Raw genomic sequence first — 16,583 nt, forward strand, 5'->3', positions numbered from 1 at the left:
ATCAAAACCATTTGATACTTTCTAAGAAATAGACTAGTTGATCAGTGGAATAGGTTAGGCTCACAAAACAAAACAGCCAATGACTATAACAATCTAGTATTTGACAAACCAAAAAGCCCCACCGTTTTCCAGTGATGAAGAGAACCACCTATACCCAGAGAGAGAACCAGGGGAACACAGAGCATCCTCTGTGTTATTTGCTTGAATTTGTTTCTATTTTCTCAGTTTTTCATTTTTTCTTCCTTCTTGATCTGATTTTCTTATGCAGCAAGATAACAGTATAAATATATACACATATTGGATTTAACAGGTATTTCAACATATTTAACATGTATTGGACTACCTGCCAGATGGGGGAGGGAGTGGGGTGAAGAAGAGTAAAATTTGCAACGAAAGGTTATGCAAGAGTCAATGATAGAAAAACTATCCATGCATATGCTTCATAAATTAAAAGCTTTAATAAAAAAAATAAAGAATAGCAACTTCCTAATGAGATCTCTTCCCCATATCTGTCCTCTAGAATGAAGTCTCTCCTAGTGCTCCCCTTCAGCATTAATAATTTTGAAGTTGAACAAGCAGTTAGGAAAGAGATCTGGGTGGTTGGCATTGGACCAGCCCATCTGTGAGCCCCCCAAACAATACTTGTTGATGATTGGGCTCTGAGCTGCCCTGCTCTCACCACAGTCTATTTCGTTTCCTCATTTATAGCTTCCAGGCAAGGAAAGTTTCAGTCTAGTGACAAATGAGTGATGATGAGGGGAGGGCAGGACTTCTGCAGAGCCAACCCCAGAGTGGGTGGGGATAGAGAGTAGGGAGACATGATAAATATGTTGTAGGCTTCAGGTTCTATTTAGACAGTGCCTGAGACATAGGGCTTGGGGGCTAAAGCCTCCCTGTGGTTGACAAGGAAGACAAGAAAGTCATGGCCTGTCAGAGGAAGTGGAGATGGCGCTCTTCAGGCTGGCTTTTCATTCTGGGCCTAGTTGCTTTCAGAGGCACACAGACAGGTAAGTCTGGGAGAAAGGGATCAGGTAGAGAGGGGAGAGACCAAGGAGATTTGGCTCAGTCACCATCCTAAAGAAGTTTCAGGTGAGCCAGGCTGTCAGCCAACAAGCATTTACTAAATAATTTGTATACTCCAGCTAATGTGCTAGAAATACCCAAAAATAAATAAAATAAAACAGCCTTTGCCCAAAGAACTCAAATTCTAATGGGGTAAACAACATATAAATAAAAATATACCTAGAAGATACGTATAAAGTAGATGAAACATTACTTTGGAGAGGGCAGTTCTGGCAATTATGGGTGCAAAAAAGGGTTGGCTGAAAATGGCATTCTACCTGAAACTTGAAAGAATCCAGGAAAGCCAGGAGGTGGAGGCAAGGATGAAGAGCACTGCAGGCACAGCAACAGTGAGGAAAGAGGCAGGGCAGGCTGGGTAGTGGGCCAGTGTGGGGAATGGCAAACAAGCTGCTGTTGGGTATTTGAATGAGGGAAAGGAGTGAGACAACTAGAAAGCCTGGAATTATCCACACTCTGAAAAGTGTTAAATGCCAAGCAAAGAACTTTTTCCTGGAGGAAAGAGAGAGATGTTAGAGTTGATTTACTAACAGAGTGAGATAGTCAGAGAAATGCTTTACACAAATCATGTTGGCAGCTGAGAGGTCCATGGATGGAAAAAGGAAGGGGCTTAAGGTAGGGAGACCAGGAAGGAGGCTATTGTAGTAAAAGGGCCCAAACTAGGGTCAAGCTGTGGGAGTGAAGAGGGCAGAAGAATAGGAAGGGACCTGAAAAATCATCAAATTCACCTTATCATTTTACAAATTTAGAAACTGAGGTACAGAGGAATTATATGACTTTTCCAAAGTAATATACTTAGAATTAGAATTGGGATTCAAACCAAATTCTTCTGATTCTAAAGTCAATACTCTTTCCACAAAACTACATAAATTCCCAACTATGTGCTGTTATTACAGTAAGCACTCCCTTCTCCCAAGAATCTTGCTCATAAATTATCACTTCATGTATTAATAAAGACAAATGAATTTCTGATTGGGGCAGAACACTAGTAGCTGCAGAAATCAGGGGAAAGCTGATAAGTGATGGAGCTATAGTTTAGAGAAAGCTGGGGATGTTCAAAGTTGGACTTGACAACTAGTCAGATATTGGGTGAAAAATAGGAGAGGGAAGATTGGAGAATGAATCAGAGATGACAGGATTGGATTATTAGGAGTGTTCTTGACAAAAATAGAAAGTTGAGAAGACTCAGAGGTTTTGGGGAAAGCTAATGAGTTCTGTTTTTGACATGTTGAGTTCGGAGACCTCTAAGCAATCTAACTGGGGTGTCCAAAAGAAAGAGCTTTTTAAAATAAATATTTATTAAACCTCTACTCTGGGGCAAGTACTATGGTAAAAGGTTTACAGATTTTTTTTCTGATCATAAAAAGAACCCTGAAAAGAAGGTGTCATTATTTTGCCAGTTTTATGAAAAAAGAAACTGAAGCTTACCGAGCCTAAGCAATGTGCCCAGGATGATACAGCATAAGTAGCTGAAGCTGCATTTGAACTGGAGTCCTCTTGAAAACAAGCACAGAACCCTATCCATCATACTACTTAGCCAATGATTCTTAAAATATGGAGGGGGGGCAGAGGCGAGGGAGAGGTATAGAGAGAGGAAGGGGTAGCATAATAGATATTTACATTTTGGAGTCATTTGTATAGTTACTGATGTTGTGTAGTTACTGATAGTGATAGGGAGAGGAAGGGCAAAGAGATGGATGACAGGAAACTGTGGTCTTTTGTAAACCCCAAACCTGAAATGCCATTTTCTTTTCTTTTCTTCCTTCAGTACACCATAGGCATGTGGGTCAGCTCACTGCAGTGGGCACATACCATTCTCTCTTGGAACTAAGAGGAATTAGCTTCATGGATGATATTGAAGTGGGATCCTATAACAATGCAGATCAACAAATGATTATCAAGATACCCTGGATCTCCAAAGCACTAGGAGCTGATTACATTAATCAGATGCATCATTTATTGGTGACTCATGAGCAAAATGCCCGCTGGGTCATCCAATTCTTCTCAAAGAATAACACTAACCATAATAGTAAGTCTGACCTACTCATCTCCCCCATCCCTCTTTTCACTTGCAAATCCAATAGATACATCCCCAGTAGATTATACCACTGAAATAATAGTCCTTAGTCCCAGCCCATGATATTTCTTGACCTGGAAGAAGAGCTTTAAAGAATCCACCCCTGAGCCTTGGACTTCATCCAGTTCAACATTCTAGGTCACCACTACCATCCTCTACAATCCTTCTAAGACAACTCTGCCTTCTGCCCAAGAACTTTCAAACTTTCCAAACATTTTCCTCAATACAACTGAACTCATAGGATGGGAAATCTATGTCTTTGTTTAAGCACTCAGTTTAGGGTGGGCTGCAATTGATCCTACTTATTGATCTTCCTCTGGTCACCATCCCAATGTCCTTCCACAGGAAACCATACAGCGCAGCTCCTTGCAGACTGTGAAATAGACAATGGCATCATGATAAAGAGTCGCATCCATTTAATTTGGGAAGGAGAGGAATATTACAGGATAGATGAAGAAGTTGGGCATTGGGAGAACTTAAAACCTGAAAACAAAGAATTCCGATATATTCTGGATAGTCCTTTCTGGACCAATCTAAGGAAACGTTTCATGAATGAATATTGTGTTAACCTGTTGAGAAAAATCGTCGGGTACTCAAGCTTAAGGGATAATGGTAAGTCTTTGATCTTTCCCATCTCACCCTAAGAGGTCAAGTTCACTTCCATCATTTGGTACAGAAACTGGAGCCCTATAAAAACAGGCAGGACCTTTGTCTTTTTATCAAAATTTCAATTTGGTATGGAAAAAATCAGAGAACCATGAGAAAAGTTGCAGCTCTTTCTTTCTTTTATTTTTTTAAAATTCCATTCTTTTCTTTTTCTTTTCTACTTTCTGTCCTTCCTTCTTGCTTTACTACTTGTCTTCCTTTCCTTCTTTCTTTTTCTTTTTCTATTTTTTCTTCTTTCATTCCTCCTTTTTTCTTTGTCTGTCCTTTTTTCTTCCCTCCTTCCTCCAATTCCTCCTATTTTTTTGGTTAAATTTCTTTTTTTCTTTTTATTTCTGTTCTTCCCTCTCTCTATATTTTGCTTAAATTAAACAACTCTTTCCTGCCTGACCTAAGCATGAGAGTGCTTCTAGGAGCTCAAAGGCTATGCAGCTGAATACATATTCTGTCCTGTCTTACAAAAGTGGGGAAAAGATTATATATGGCCCCAAGAATAATGGAGTTTTTGTTTGCTAGAACATCAATAGCAGGAATTTGGTCACAAAGTAATCTTTAATTTTCATTTTGTTAGAGTTAGGGACAGTGTCAGAAACTCCTGAAGGATAACATAGGAAGCATTATGGGTCCACAATCATCTAGGAAAGTTCCCCTATTAATAAAATCACAGAAGAAGATTCTATTTTAAATCCATCTTAATCCATATTTGAAGATGGTTTGAAAAGTTGCTGGTGGAAACTCCAACAGAATAGACTCTATAACTAGTATTTATCTTACAATCTTGGAAATTTCCAAAGAGATATAAGCTATCATTCTACTACTTACTCTCAAGGACCTAATGGGCTTGAGAACAAGAATATAAAAGATGATGCCTAAAGGATACTGAGAAAATCAAAGGTAGAGGCAAGAGAAGCACCAAACATATACTGAGATTGTATCATGAGGCCTTCTTTCTTGATCTCTGCTCCCAGTGCCCCCTGAGGTGACTGTATCTCATCATATCAACCCAGAAGACAGAATCATTCTCTCCTGCACAGCCACAGGCTTCTATCCTCAATCCATTCTGCTGCAGTGGAAGAAGAATGGGGAGCTGGGTGTGTGGGGAAAAGAGACTTCCAGTGGTATCCTGCCCAATATGGATTCCACCTTCTACCTCCGCCTTACCTTAGAGCTCCCACCAGAGGACTCAGGAACAGGCTATACCTGTGTAGTGGAACACACCGAATTGAAGACCCCCACTGTGTATCCAGGTAAGTCCTTCAGCCACAGATCCTTTTCACATCCCCAAGAGACCAGTTCTCAGAATATACTTCCATTCCCTTTCCCCTTCTTCCATGGAATATACATCCAATTACATTTTCTCCTTTCTCCATGTAGTCCCTGAAAAGCCCACAGTGGAGAAGCCTTGGGGCCTGACACTGAGCATAGTGTTGGCTGTGATCCTACTGATGAGCTGTGCTGGAGCCTTCATAGCATGGAAGAAGAGGAAGTTGTGTATAACTTGCATGTAATGAGGGAGAGGGGACAGAAAGCTATTGGATGGGGAGTTCCCAAGGAAACAGAAAATATTTTTCTTACCACAAACCTCAATAACTGGTTTTTGAAAAATACTTTGACAAGAGAATCACAGAATCTTAAAGTCAAAATGGGACACAGAAGTTATGTAATCTACATCATATCTGTTCAAAAAATTCCTCAATAACACCCTGGGCAAGTCAATTTCTCCAAGCCTCAGTTTCCTCATCTCTAAAAAAGAGACAAAACTGGTACTAATCTTGCAGTAATATGCTGCATATACAGTTCCAATCAAACCTTGAAGTATTATGTAAATGATAGTCATTATGGCTATTATTACTGATGAATAATTAATTGTTGATGCAGTTAGGGACTACATTTTTCTGGCACACCAAAGACAATTTATTTACATTGCTGACATATTAAACATTCAATCCACTAAAATCTCTGTCTCTTTTTTTCATAGAAAACATTGTTTATGTGTACGTGTGCCTTAAAATGTCTTATTCTTATTGGTATTTTTAATTCCACTATGGAACTTGACATTTATTTATATTCCAGTTTTATCCAATCCAGTCTAATAAACATTTGTCAAGAGTCAATTAGTACACTGCTAGACTCTTGTGTTACAAAGACAAGAAAAAACATAGTTCCTGTGCTCATGGAGCTTTCATTCTATTGGAGTGACACAACATAACTCCTGTAGAAAGGTCATCTTCTATTCTGCCTGTTATTCTGAACGTTAAACGTCTTTTGGCATCTGATTTGGTCATTGGTTTATTTATGTATTCCTGGCTTATATTTATTTAGCCCACCTAGCTTGGAGTCCTCTCCAAATTTGATGATATGTTCATCCACATCATCACAAGCCATGGTGGCTCTTAGTGATTGGACTGCCTTTGCTAAATGCTCACGGATCAGTTGCTCATCCTTTTAAGTCATTACCACAAATATTTATTAAATACTTCTTATGAACAAAGTAAGAGGCAGCGTGTTATAAAGAATAGAGAACTGATTCTTGAAGTTAGGAAGACCTGGCTTTAAGTCTCACCTACTGACTGTGCAACCCTAAACAAGTCATTCCCTGAGTCCCAGGAAACTCTCTGGGTATGGTTAAATCTGGGTAAAGGTTCAAATCTGTAAAAGTAATTTCTCATTGGGAGAGATAAGGGTCTGAAAAAGACAGGGCTATAGCTCTGAAGCTGTAGCTCAGAAACACAAATCTTGTTCTGCTGCTTCTCTTTTCAAGCAGTAGCAATGAAACTGCTAATGATTGTGTTACAACAATGATCAGAAATGTTTACCACAGAGAAGAGAAGGCTTAGCTAAGTAGGATGTAATATTATTTACATACATGGCACCCAGAAGAGAGACCCAACTTGTTCTTGCCTTTAGAAGATAGAAAAAAAGTAAGATGAATGGGTAAAATTTACAGAGAGGCACATTTGGGTTCCTCACAAGGAAGCTTCCCAAACTGAGTTGTTCAAAGGGAAGTGAACTAAGTCAGAGGTGGTGAGTACTACCATTGCTAGAGGTCTCCAAGAAAAGGTTGCATGACTCTTTGGCTGTAATTTTGTCAAAAGAAATCCAGTTAAGGTAACAACTGACCTAGCGTTCACTTCTAAGATTCCATGAACACATGGGACTATGTAGTTCCATATGGAGTAGAACCAAGAATATATTTTGGTCTTCATAAACTGTCCTATCTAGAAATCAAATCTCTAGCTATGATGTGATTGATATCAAACTCTAAGTGAGGCTAGTCAGAGTTATATGATATCATGAGGTTCTACATAAAGTGAGTTAGTGTTATTTCTCCATGGAAGAGTTATACTCATGTCACATTGGCATGTAGAGATTACTGGAGATTATTCAAGAAGGATATAAGGACTTCTGGGGCAGAACAAAGATGGTGGAGACCACACACTTTTCTTTCTAACTTTTTCCTACAATACTCAGTCTAATTAGCAAATCCAGCCTCTGAATTAGCTCTGGACTGGAAAAACCCACAAATATTGGGAATGCAACAAATTACAAGCAGAAGATAATTTCAAAGATTGCCAGAAAAAGTCTATTTCAATTGGAAATGGGAGGGAGGCAGCTAAACACCAGTAGCTGAGCACAGACAGCTCAAAGTCCTGGGGCTGTGCAGACTCTGTGTGGTGGAGAATCTACAGAGAGGAATCTACAGCAGCAGTGCTGGAAACTCTGCCCACTTTGCAAGCCAGTAGATCAGCAGAGACGTTATAAAACATCCAACACAAACACAAAAGATAAATAATGAACCCCAAATGCCAGCATCTTACAGGATCTAGCCACGTTTACCCAGCACCCAGAATGAGTCATCACTGACCCAGTACAATCATGGCCACTTATATAAGAAGCCACTGTTAGTAGGGGACTTTTAGAAAACCTCCCTTGCCCTAAAAGCAGACCTTAATTTAAAAAAAAAAATGAGTAAAAAAGTAAAGAGAACACTGACCATAGACAGCTTTTATGGTGAAAGAGAAGAAGAGATATTAAACCCCGAGGAGACTAAAGGCAGATTGTCTCCAGATGAAGCCCCAAAAGGTGATATAACCTGATCCCCATACAGGCTCTTCGAGAAGAAATCAAAAAGAATCTTAAAAGAGAGCTAGAAGAAAAATGGGGATAGGAAGAGAAAACTTTGCAAGAGGGTTTGGAAAAGGCATATAACTCATTAAAAGATAGATTTGATAAAATGAAAAAAGAAAGCAACTCCCAGAAAAAGAGAATTTGTGAAACAAAAAAGAAAATAACTCCTTAAAAAACAGAATTTATGAAATGGAAAAAAATTCTATAGAACAAAACAACTCATTTAAAAATTAATTTGGACAAATGCAAAAAGAAGAAAAAACAAATTAAATGAAGAAAATAATTCACTAAAATTCAGAACTAAACAAATGGAAATGAATGATTCAATGAAACAAAAAGAATCAGTCAAGCAAAAAAAAAAGAAAGAAAGAAAGAAGAAAAAAGAAAAAGAAAAAGAAAAAAATGTAAAATACCTATTTAGGGAAACAACTTACCTGGAAAATAGATATAGGAGAGACAATCTAAGGATTATTGGAAACCCTGAAATCCATGGTGGAAAAAAAGAGCCTAGACACTATTTTTCAGACAATCATCAAAGAGAACTGCTCAGATATCATAGAATCAGAAGGTAAAATGACCACTGAAAGAATTCACTGAACATCTCCTGAAAGAGACCCCAAAATTAAAACCCCAAGGAATATTGTGGCTAAATTTCAGAACTATCAAAAGAAAAATTACAAGCACCCGGAAAGAAACAATTCAAATATCAAGGAGTCACAATCAGGATTGCTCAAGACCTAGCAGCTTCTAATTTAAATGATCAAAGAACCTAGAATCTGATATTCTGAAAGGTGAAGGGACTTGGAATGCATCCAAGAATAAATTACCCTGCTAAGCTGAGCATTTTTGTTCAGGGAAGAAGATGCACATTCAATAAAACTGGTAAATTCCATTTATTTTTGATGAAAAGACCAGAGCTAAACAAAAAATGTGATCTCAAAATATAGAAGTGAAGATAAGCATAAAAAGGAAAAAAGGAAAAAAAATCTTGAAAACTATTTCTGTTATGGGTATACATAAAGAATGCATATATAATCTTATTTTACTGTTACAACATGAAAAGAAACTAAAGGTAGAAAGAGGATTGTAACAGAAAAAAGGGTAAAGGGGAGGGAAAATGAGGGAAATTACATCTCAGGAAGAGGCAAAGAAAACTTATTATAATTGAGGGAGAGAAGGGAGGATGATGAATATTGTGAGAATCTTACTCTCTTCAGATGTGGCTCAAAGAAAGAATATTAGATATATTTGGTTTCACTGAGAAACTTATCTTATAGAAAAATGGGAGGAGAAAGGTGAAAAGGGAAGGAGTATGCTAACTAGAAGGGAAAACAGAAATAGTAGGGGAAAGGTATAAGAAAGGGGGAGGGTCTCTAAAAGGGGAGGACTGCTTGAAGCAAGTGGTGATCATAAGTGAAATACTGAGGAGGAGGGAAAGGGGAAAAAGAAAGAGAACAGTATAATTTGGGGTTAATAAGATGGCAGGAAATACAGAATTCGTTGTTTTAACTGTAAATGTGAATGGGGTGAACTCTTCCATAAAGGATAAGCAGATAGCAGACTGGATTAAAAACCATAATCCTACAATATGTTGCTCAAAAGAAACACATTTAAAGAAGAGTGATACATACAGAATAAAGATAAAAGGATGGAGCAGAATCTATTATGCTTCAGATCAAGAAAAAAAAAAAAAAAAGTAAGGGTAGCCATACTGATCTCAGATCAAGCAAAAGCAAAAACTGACCTAATTAAAAGAGATAAGGAAAGAAATTATATCTTGCTAAAGGGTGCAATAGATAATGAAGCAATATCAAGATTAAACATATATGTATCAAGTGGTATAGCATCTAAATTCCTAAAGGAGAAGTTAAGAGAATTGTAAGAAGAAATAGACAGCTAAACCATAATACTGGGAGATCTCAATCTTGCTCTCTCAGAACTAGATAAATCAAACATAAAATAAATAACAAAGAAGTTAAAGTGGTAAATAAAATACTAGAAAAGCTAGATATAATAGGTCTTCGGAGAAAATTGAAAGAACACAGTAAGGAGTACAATTTCTTCTCAGCAGGTCATGGAACCTGCACAAAAATTGACCATATATTAGGACATAAAGACCTCAAAATCAAATGCAGAAAGGCAAAAATAGTAAATGCATTTTTTCAGATCATGACATAATAAAAATTACATTCAATAAAAGGTCAGGGGAAGATAGAACAAAAAGTAATTGGAAACTAAATGATTTCATCCTAAAGAATGAATGGGTGAAATAGCAAATCATAGACACTCAATAATTTCATCCAAAATAATGACAATAATGAGACAACATACTAACATTTGTGGGATGTTGCCAAAGCAGTAATAAGGGAAATTTTATATCTCTAGATGCTCAGTTGCATAAAATAGAGAAAGAGAATATCAATGAATTGGGCTTCCAACTAAAAAAAGCTAGAAAAAGAACAAATTACCCCCCCAAACAAATACCAAATTTGAAATTCTAAAAATAAAAGGAGAGATCGATAAAATTGAAAGTAAAAAAAAAAACTATTGAATTAAAAAATGAAACTAAGAGTTGGTTTTGTGAAAAAAAAAAGCAACAAAATAGATAAACCTTTAGGTAATTTGATTAGAAAAAAAAAAGAGGAAAATAAATTGTAAGTCTAAAGAATGAAAAAGGAGAACTATCCACCAATGAAGAGGAAATTAGAGTAATTATTAAGACTTACTTTGTGCAACTTTATGCCAATAAATTTGACAATCTAAGTGAAATGGGGAAATACCTACAAAAATATAAATTGCCCAGATTAACAGAAAAGGAAATAAATTACTTAAATAGTCCACTTTTAGAAAAAGAATAAAACAAACTCAATCAACTCTCTAAGAAAAAATCCCCAGGACCAGATGGATTTATATGTGAATTCTACCAAACATTTAAAGAATAATTAACTCCAATACTATGTAAACTATTTGAAAAAATAGAGAATGAAGGAGTCCTACCAAATTCCTTTTATGACACAGACATGATACTGATACCTAAACCAGGTAAGATGAAAACAGAGAAAGAAAATTATAGACCAATCTCCGTAATGAATATTGATGCAAAAATCTTTTTTTTTTAATTTTAATTTTATTTTATAATTATAACTTTTTTTTGACAGTACATATGCATGGATAATTTTTTACAACATTATCCCTTGCACTTACTTCTTTTCAGATTTTTTCCCTTCCTCCGCCAACCCCCTCCCCCAGATGGCAGGCAGTCTTATACATGTTAAATATATTACAATATATTCTAGATACAATATAGGTGTGTAGAACCGAATTTTTTGTTGCACAGGAAGCATTGGATTCAGAAGGTAAAAATAACAGTTTACACTCATTTCCCAGTGTTCCTTTTCTGGATGTAGCTGATTCTGTCCATCATTAATCAATTGGAATTGGATTAGCTCTTCTCTATGTTGAAGATATCCACTTCCATCAGAATACATCCTCGTACAGTATCATTGTTGAAGTGTATAATGATCTTCTGGTTCTGCTCGTTTCACTTAGCATCAGTTGATGTAAGTCTCTCCAAGCCTCTATGTATTTCTCCTGTTGGTCATTTCTTACAGAACAATAATATTCCATAACATTCATATACCATAATTTACCCAACCATTCTCCAATTGATGGACATCCATTCATCTTCCAGCTTCTAGCCACTATGAAAAAGGCTGCCACAAACATTTTGGCACATACAGGTCCCTTTCCCTTCTTTAGTATTTCCTTGGGATATAAGCCCAGTAGTAGTATGGCTGGGTCAAAGGGTATGCACATTTTGATAACTTTTTGGGCATAATTCCAGATTGCTCTCCAGAATGGTTGGATTCTTTCACAACTCCACCAACAATGCATCAGTGTCCCAGTTTTCCCACAGCCCCTCCAACATTCATCGTTATTTGTTCCTGTCATTTTAGCCAATCTGACAGGTGTGTAATGATATCTCAGAGTTGTCTTAATTTGCATTTCTCTGATCAATAGTGATTTGGAACACTCTTTCATATGAGCGGAAATACTTTTAATTTCATCATCTGAAAATTGTCTGTTCATATCCTTTGACCGATGCAAAAATCTTAAGCAAAATATTAGCAAAGAGATTAAAAATTATCATCTCCATGATAATTAACTGTGACCAAGCAGGATTTATACCAGGAATACAGAGCTGGTCTAATAATAGGAAAAATAGAATAATTGACTATATCAATAACCAAATTAACAAAAACCATATGATCATCTCAATAGATGCAGAAAAAGCATTTGATAAAATCCAACACCCATTCCTATTAGAAAACACTAGAGAGTATAGGAATAAATGAACTTTTCCTTAAAATAATCAATAGCATCGATTTAAAACCAACAGTAAGTATCATATGTAATGGGGACAAACTAGAACCTAGGTGGCCTTATCTCACAATGTCAACAGAGAAGGCAGAATCATTCTCTCCTGCACAGCCACAGGCTTCTATCCTCATGACATCCTGCTGCAGTGGGAGAAGAATAGGGAGGTGGGTGTTTGGGGAAAGAAGACTTCCAGTCATATCCTGCCTTCATATGGATTCCACCTTCTACCTCCACCTTACCTTAGAGCTCCCACCAGAGGATGCAAGGACAGGTTATATACACACCAAATTGAAGACCCTCACTGTGTATCCAGGTAAGTCCTTCAGCCAGGGATCCTTATCACATCCCCAGGAGGTCAGGTCTCAGAATATATTTCCATTCCCTTTCCACTACTGCCATTGAATTACATTCAATCCAATTACATCTTATCGTTTCTCCCTGTAGTCCCTGAAAAGCCCACACTGCAGAGGCCTCAGGTTCTGACACTGAGCAGAGTGTTGGCTGTCATCCTGTTGATGAGCTGTGCTAGAGCCTTCATAGCATGGAAGAAGAGGAAGTTGTGTATGACTTGCATGTAATGAGGGAGAGGGGACAGAAAGCTATTGGATGAGGAGCTCCCAAGGAAACAGAAAATATTTCTATTACCACAAACCTCAATAACTGGTTGTTGGAAAATATTTTGAAAAGATAATCACAGAATCTTAAAGTCAAAATGAAACACAGAAGCTACATAGTCTAAGTCATAACTGTTCAAAAATTCCTCAATAATATCCTGGGCAAGTCAATTTCTCCAAGCCTCAGTTTCCTCATCTGTAAAAAAGTACAAAACTGGTACTAACCTTGAAGTAATATGATGCATATAAAGTGTCAATCAAACCTTGAAGTATTATGTAAATGTTAGTAATTGTGGCTATTATTACTGGTGAATAATTAATTGTTGATGAAGTTAGGGACTACATTTTTCTGGCACACCAAAGACAATTTACATTGTTGACATATTAAATGTTCAATACACTAAAATCTCTGTCTCCTTTTTTTTCTTCACATAAAACATTATTTCTGTGCACATATGCCTTAAAATGACTTCTTCTTATTGCTATTTTTAATTCCACTATGAAACTTAACATTTATTTTTATTCTAGTCTTATCTAATCCAATCAAATAAGCAGTTGTCAAGCATCAATTAGTGTACTGCTAGACTCTTATAGCCCAAAGACAAGAGAAAAAATAGTTCTTGAACTCATGGAGCTTTCATTCTATTGGAATAACAATACATTTAGAGGCCTATAGAAAAGACATCATAGAAATGCCATACTGATCTCAGATCAAGCAAAAGCAAAAACTGAACTAATTAAAAGAGATAAAAAAGGAAATGATATCTTGCTATAAGGTACCATAGATAATGAAGCAATATCAAGATTAAACATATATGCACAAGTGGTATAGCATCTAAATTCCTAAAGGAGAAGTTAAGAGAATTGTAAGAAGAAATAGACAGCAAAACTATAATAGTGGGAAATCTCAATCTTGCTCTCTCAGAATGAGATAAATCAAACCACAAAAAAGAGGTAAATAGAATGCTAGAAAAGCTAGATATGATAGATCTTTGGAGAAAATTGAAAGAACACAGTAAGGAATACAATTTCTTCTCAGCAGGTCATGGAACCTACACAAAAATTGACCATATATTTGGACATAAAGACCTCAATGTCAAATGCAGAAAGACAGAAATAGCAAATGCATTTTTCACAATAAAAATTACATTCAATAAAAGGCCAGGGACAAATAGAACAAAAAGTAATTGGAAACCAAATAATCTCATCCTAAAGAATGAATGGGTAAAACAGCAAATACACTCAGTAATTTCATCCAAAACAAAGACAATAATGAGACAACATACTAAAATTTGTGGGATGCAGCCAAACCAATAATAAGGGGAAATTTTATATCTTGAGATGCTTACTTGCATAAAATAGAGAAAGAGAAGATCAATGAATTGGGCTTGCAACTAAAAAGCTAAAAAAAAGAACAAATTAAACCCCCCCAATCAAATACCAAATTTGAAATTCTAAAAATAAAAGGAGAGATCAATAAAATTGAAAGTAAAAAAAAAAAACTATTGAATTAATAAATGATACTAAGAGTTGGTTTGTGAAAAAAGCAACAAAATAGATAAACCTTTAGGTAATTTGATTAGAAAAAAAGAGGAAAATAAATTGTAAGTCTAAAGAATGAAAAAGGAGAACTATTCACCAATGAAGAGGAAATTAGAGCAATTATTAGGAGTTACTTTGCCCAATTTTATGCTAATAAATTTGACAACCTAAGTGAAATGGAGGAATACTGATAAAAATACAAATTGCCCAGATTAACAGAAAAGGAAATAAATAACTTTTAGAAAAACAAATAGAATAAGCTCTTAATCAGCTCCCTAAGAAAAAATCCCCAGGACCAGATGGATTTACATGTGAATTCTACCAAACATTTAAAGAACAATTATCTCCAATACTATGTAAACTATTTGAAAAAATATGGAATGAAGGATTCCTACCAAATTCCTCTTATGACACAGACATGGTACTACTACCTAAATAACATAGGACAAAAACAGAGAAAGAAAATTATAGACTAATCTCCCTAATGAATATTGATACAAAAATCTTAAACAAAATATTAGCAAAGACATTACAAATAATCATTCCCAAGATAATACACCATGACCAAGTAGGATTTATACCAGGAATGCAGATCTAGGTCAATATTAGGAAAACTATTACAATAATTAACTATATCAATAACCAAATTAACAAAAACCTTATGATGCAGAAAAAGCATTTGATAAAATCCAACACCCATTTCTATTAAAAAAAAAAAACCACTAAAGAGTATATGAATAAATGAATTTTTCCTTAAAATAATCAGTAGCAACTATTTAATACCATCAGAAAACATCATATGTATTAGGGGTAAATTAGAACCATTCCCCAAAAGATCAGAGGTGAAACAAGTTGCCTACTATCACCACTGCTATTCAATATTGTATTAGAAATGTTGCCTTGATATTAAAAGAGGAAAAGAGATTAAAGGTATTAGAGAAGGTCATAAGGCAACCAAATTATCACTCTTTGCAGATGATATGATGCTATACTTAGAGAACCCCAGAGAATCAACTAAAAAGCTGTTAGAAGTAATCCACAACTTTAGCAAAGTTACAGGATACAAAATAAATCCACATAAAGCATCAGCATTCTTATACATCACTAACAAAATCCAACAGCAAGAGATACAAAGAGAAATTCCATTTAAAATAACTGTTGATAATATAAAATATTTGGGAATTTATCTGCCAAGGGAAAGTCAGGAACTATATGAGCAAAACTACAGAACACTTTCCAAACAAATGAAGTCAGATCTAAGCAATTGGAAAAATATCAAGTGCTAGTGGATAATTCAAGCAAATATAATAAAGATGACAATACTACCTAAACGAATTTATTTATTTAATGATATACCAGACTCCCAAAAAACTATTTTAATGGCCTAGAAAAAATAACAACAAAATCCATCTGGAAGAACAAGAGGTCAATAAATTCAAAGGAATTAATGAAGAGAAATGCAAATGAAGGTGGCGTAGCTGTACCAGATCTTAAACTATATTATAAAGCAGCTATCATCAAAACCATTTGATACTGGCTAAGTAATAGACTAGTTAGTTGATCAATGGAATAGGTTAGGTTCAGAGAGCAAAATAGCCAATCAGTATAACAATCTAGTATTTGATAAACCAAAAAGCCCCACCTTTTTCAATGGTGAAGAGAGCCACCTACACCCAGAGACAGGACCATGTTGTTATTTGCTTGAATTTTGTTTTTATTTCCTGTTTTTTCTTTTTATTCTTTCTTGATCTGTATAGACTGTATACAATTTATATATATTATATTTATAACTGTATAAATATGCATACACATATTGGATTTAACATGTACTTCAACATATTTAACATGTATTGGACTACCTGCCAGATGGGGCAGAGGGTGGGGGAAAGAAAAGGAAAATATGCAACAAAATGTTGCAATGTTGGAAAAATTGCCCATGTATATGGTTTGTAAATAAAAAGCTTTAACAAAAAAATAAAATGAAAATAAAGAATAGCATCTTCCTTAGGGTAATGTGAGGAATGGGCTAATGAGATCTCTTCCTCATATCTGTCCTCTGGAATGAAGTCTCCCTAATCCTCCCCTTCAGCATTTATAAT

The 16,583-nt window shown here is 35.7% G+C and overlaps 1 protein-coding gene across 2 annotated transcripts; it reads left to right on the plus strand.

Moving 5' to 3' along the window:
* The first annotated feature begins 849 nt into the window (after positions 1-849).
* On the plus strand, positions 850-5,777 carry LOC141554008 (zinc-alpha-2-glycoprotein-like). Of its 2 annotated transcripts, none has more exons than XM_074285517.1 (5): positions 850-1,007; positions 2,849-3,109; positions 3,503-3,769; positions 4,789-5,067; positions 5,195-5,777. In XM_074285517.1, the coding sequence occupies exons 1-5, from the start codon at positions 923-925 to the stop codon at positions 5,326-5,328; spliced, it is 1,026 nt and encodes a 341-aa protein (XP_074141618.1). In that variant the 5' UTR covers positions 850-922; the 3' UTR covers positions 5,329-5,777. The 2 variants fall into 2 exon arrangements, with proteins under 2 accessions (XP_074141618.1, XP_074141619.1); XM_074285518.1 differs by having other exon boundaries at positions 4,855-5,067.
* The last annotated feature ends 10,806 nt before the right edge of the window (positions 5,778-16,583 follow it).

The sequence above is a fragment of the Sminthopsis crassicaudata genome, chromosome 2, assembly GCF_048593235.1.
Source record: "Sminthopsis crassicaudata isolate SCR6 chromosome 2, ASM4859323v1, whole genome shotgun sequence".
NCBI classification, from domain to species: Eukaryota; Metazoa; Chordata; class Mammalia; order Dasyuromorphia; family Dasyuridae; genus Sminthopsis; species Sminthopsis crassicaudata.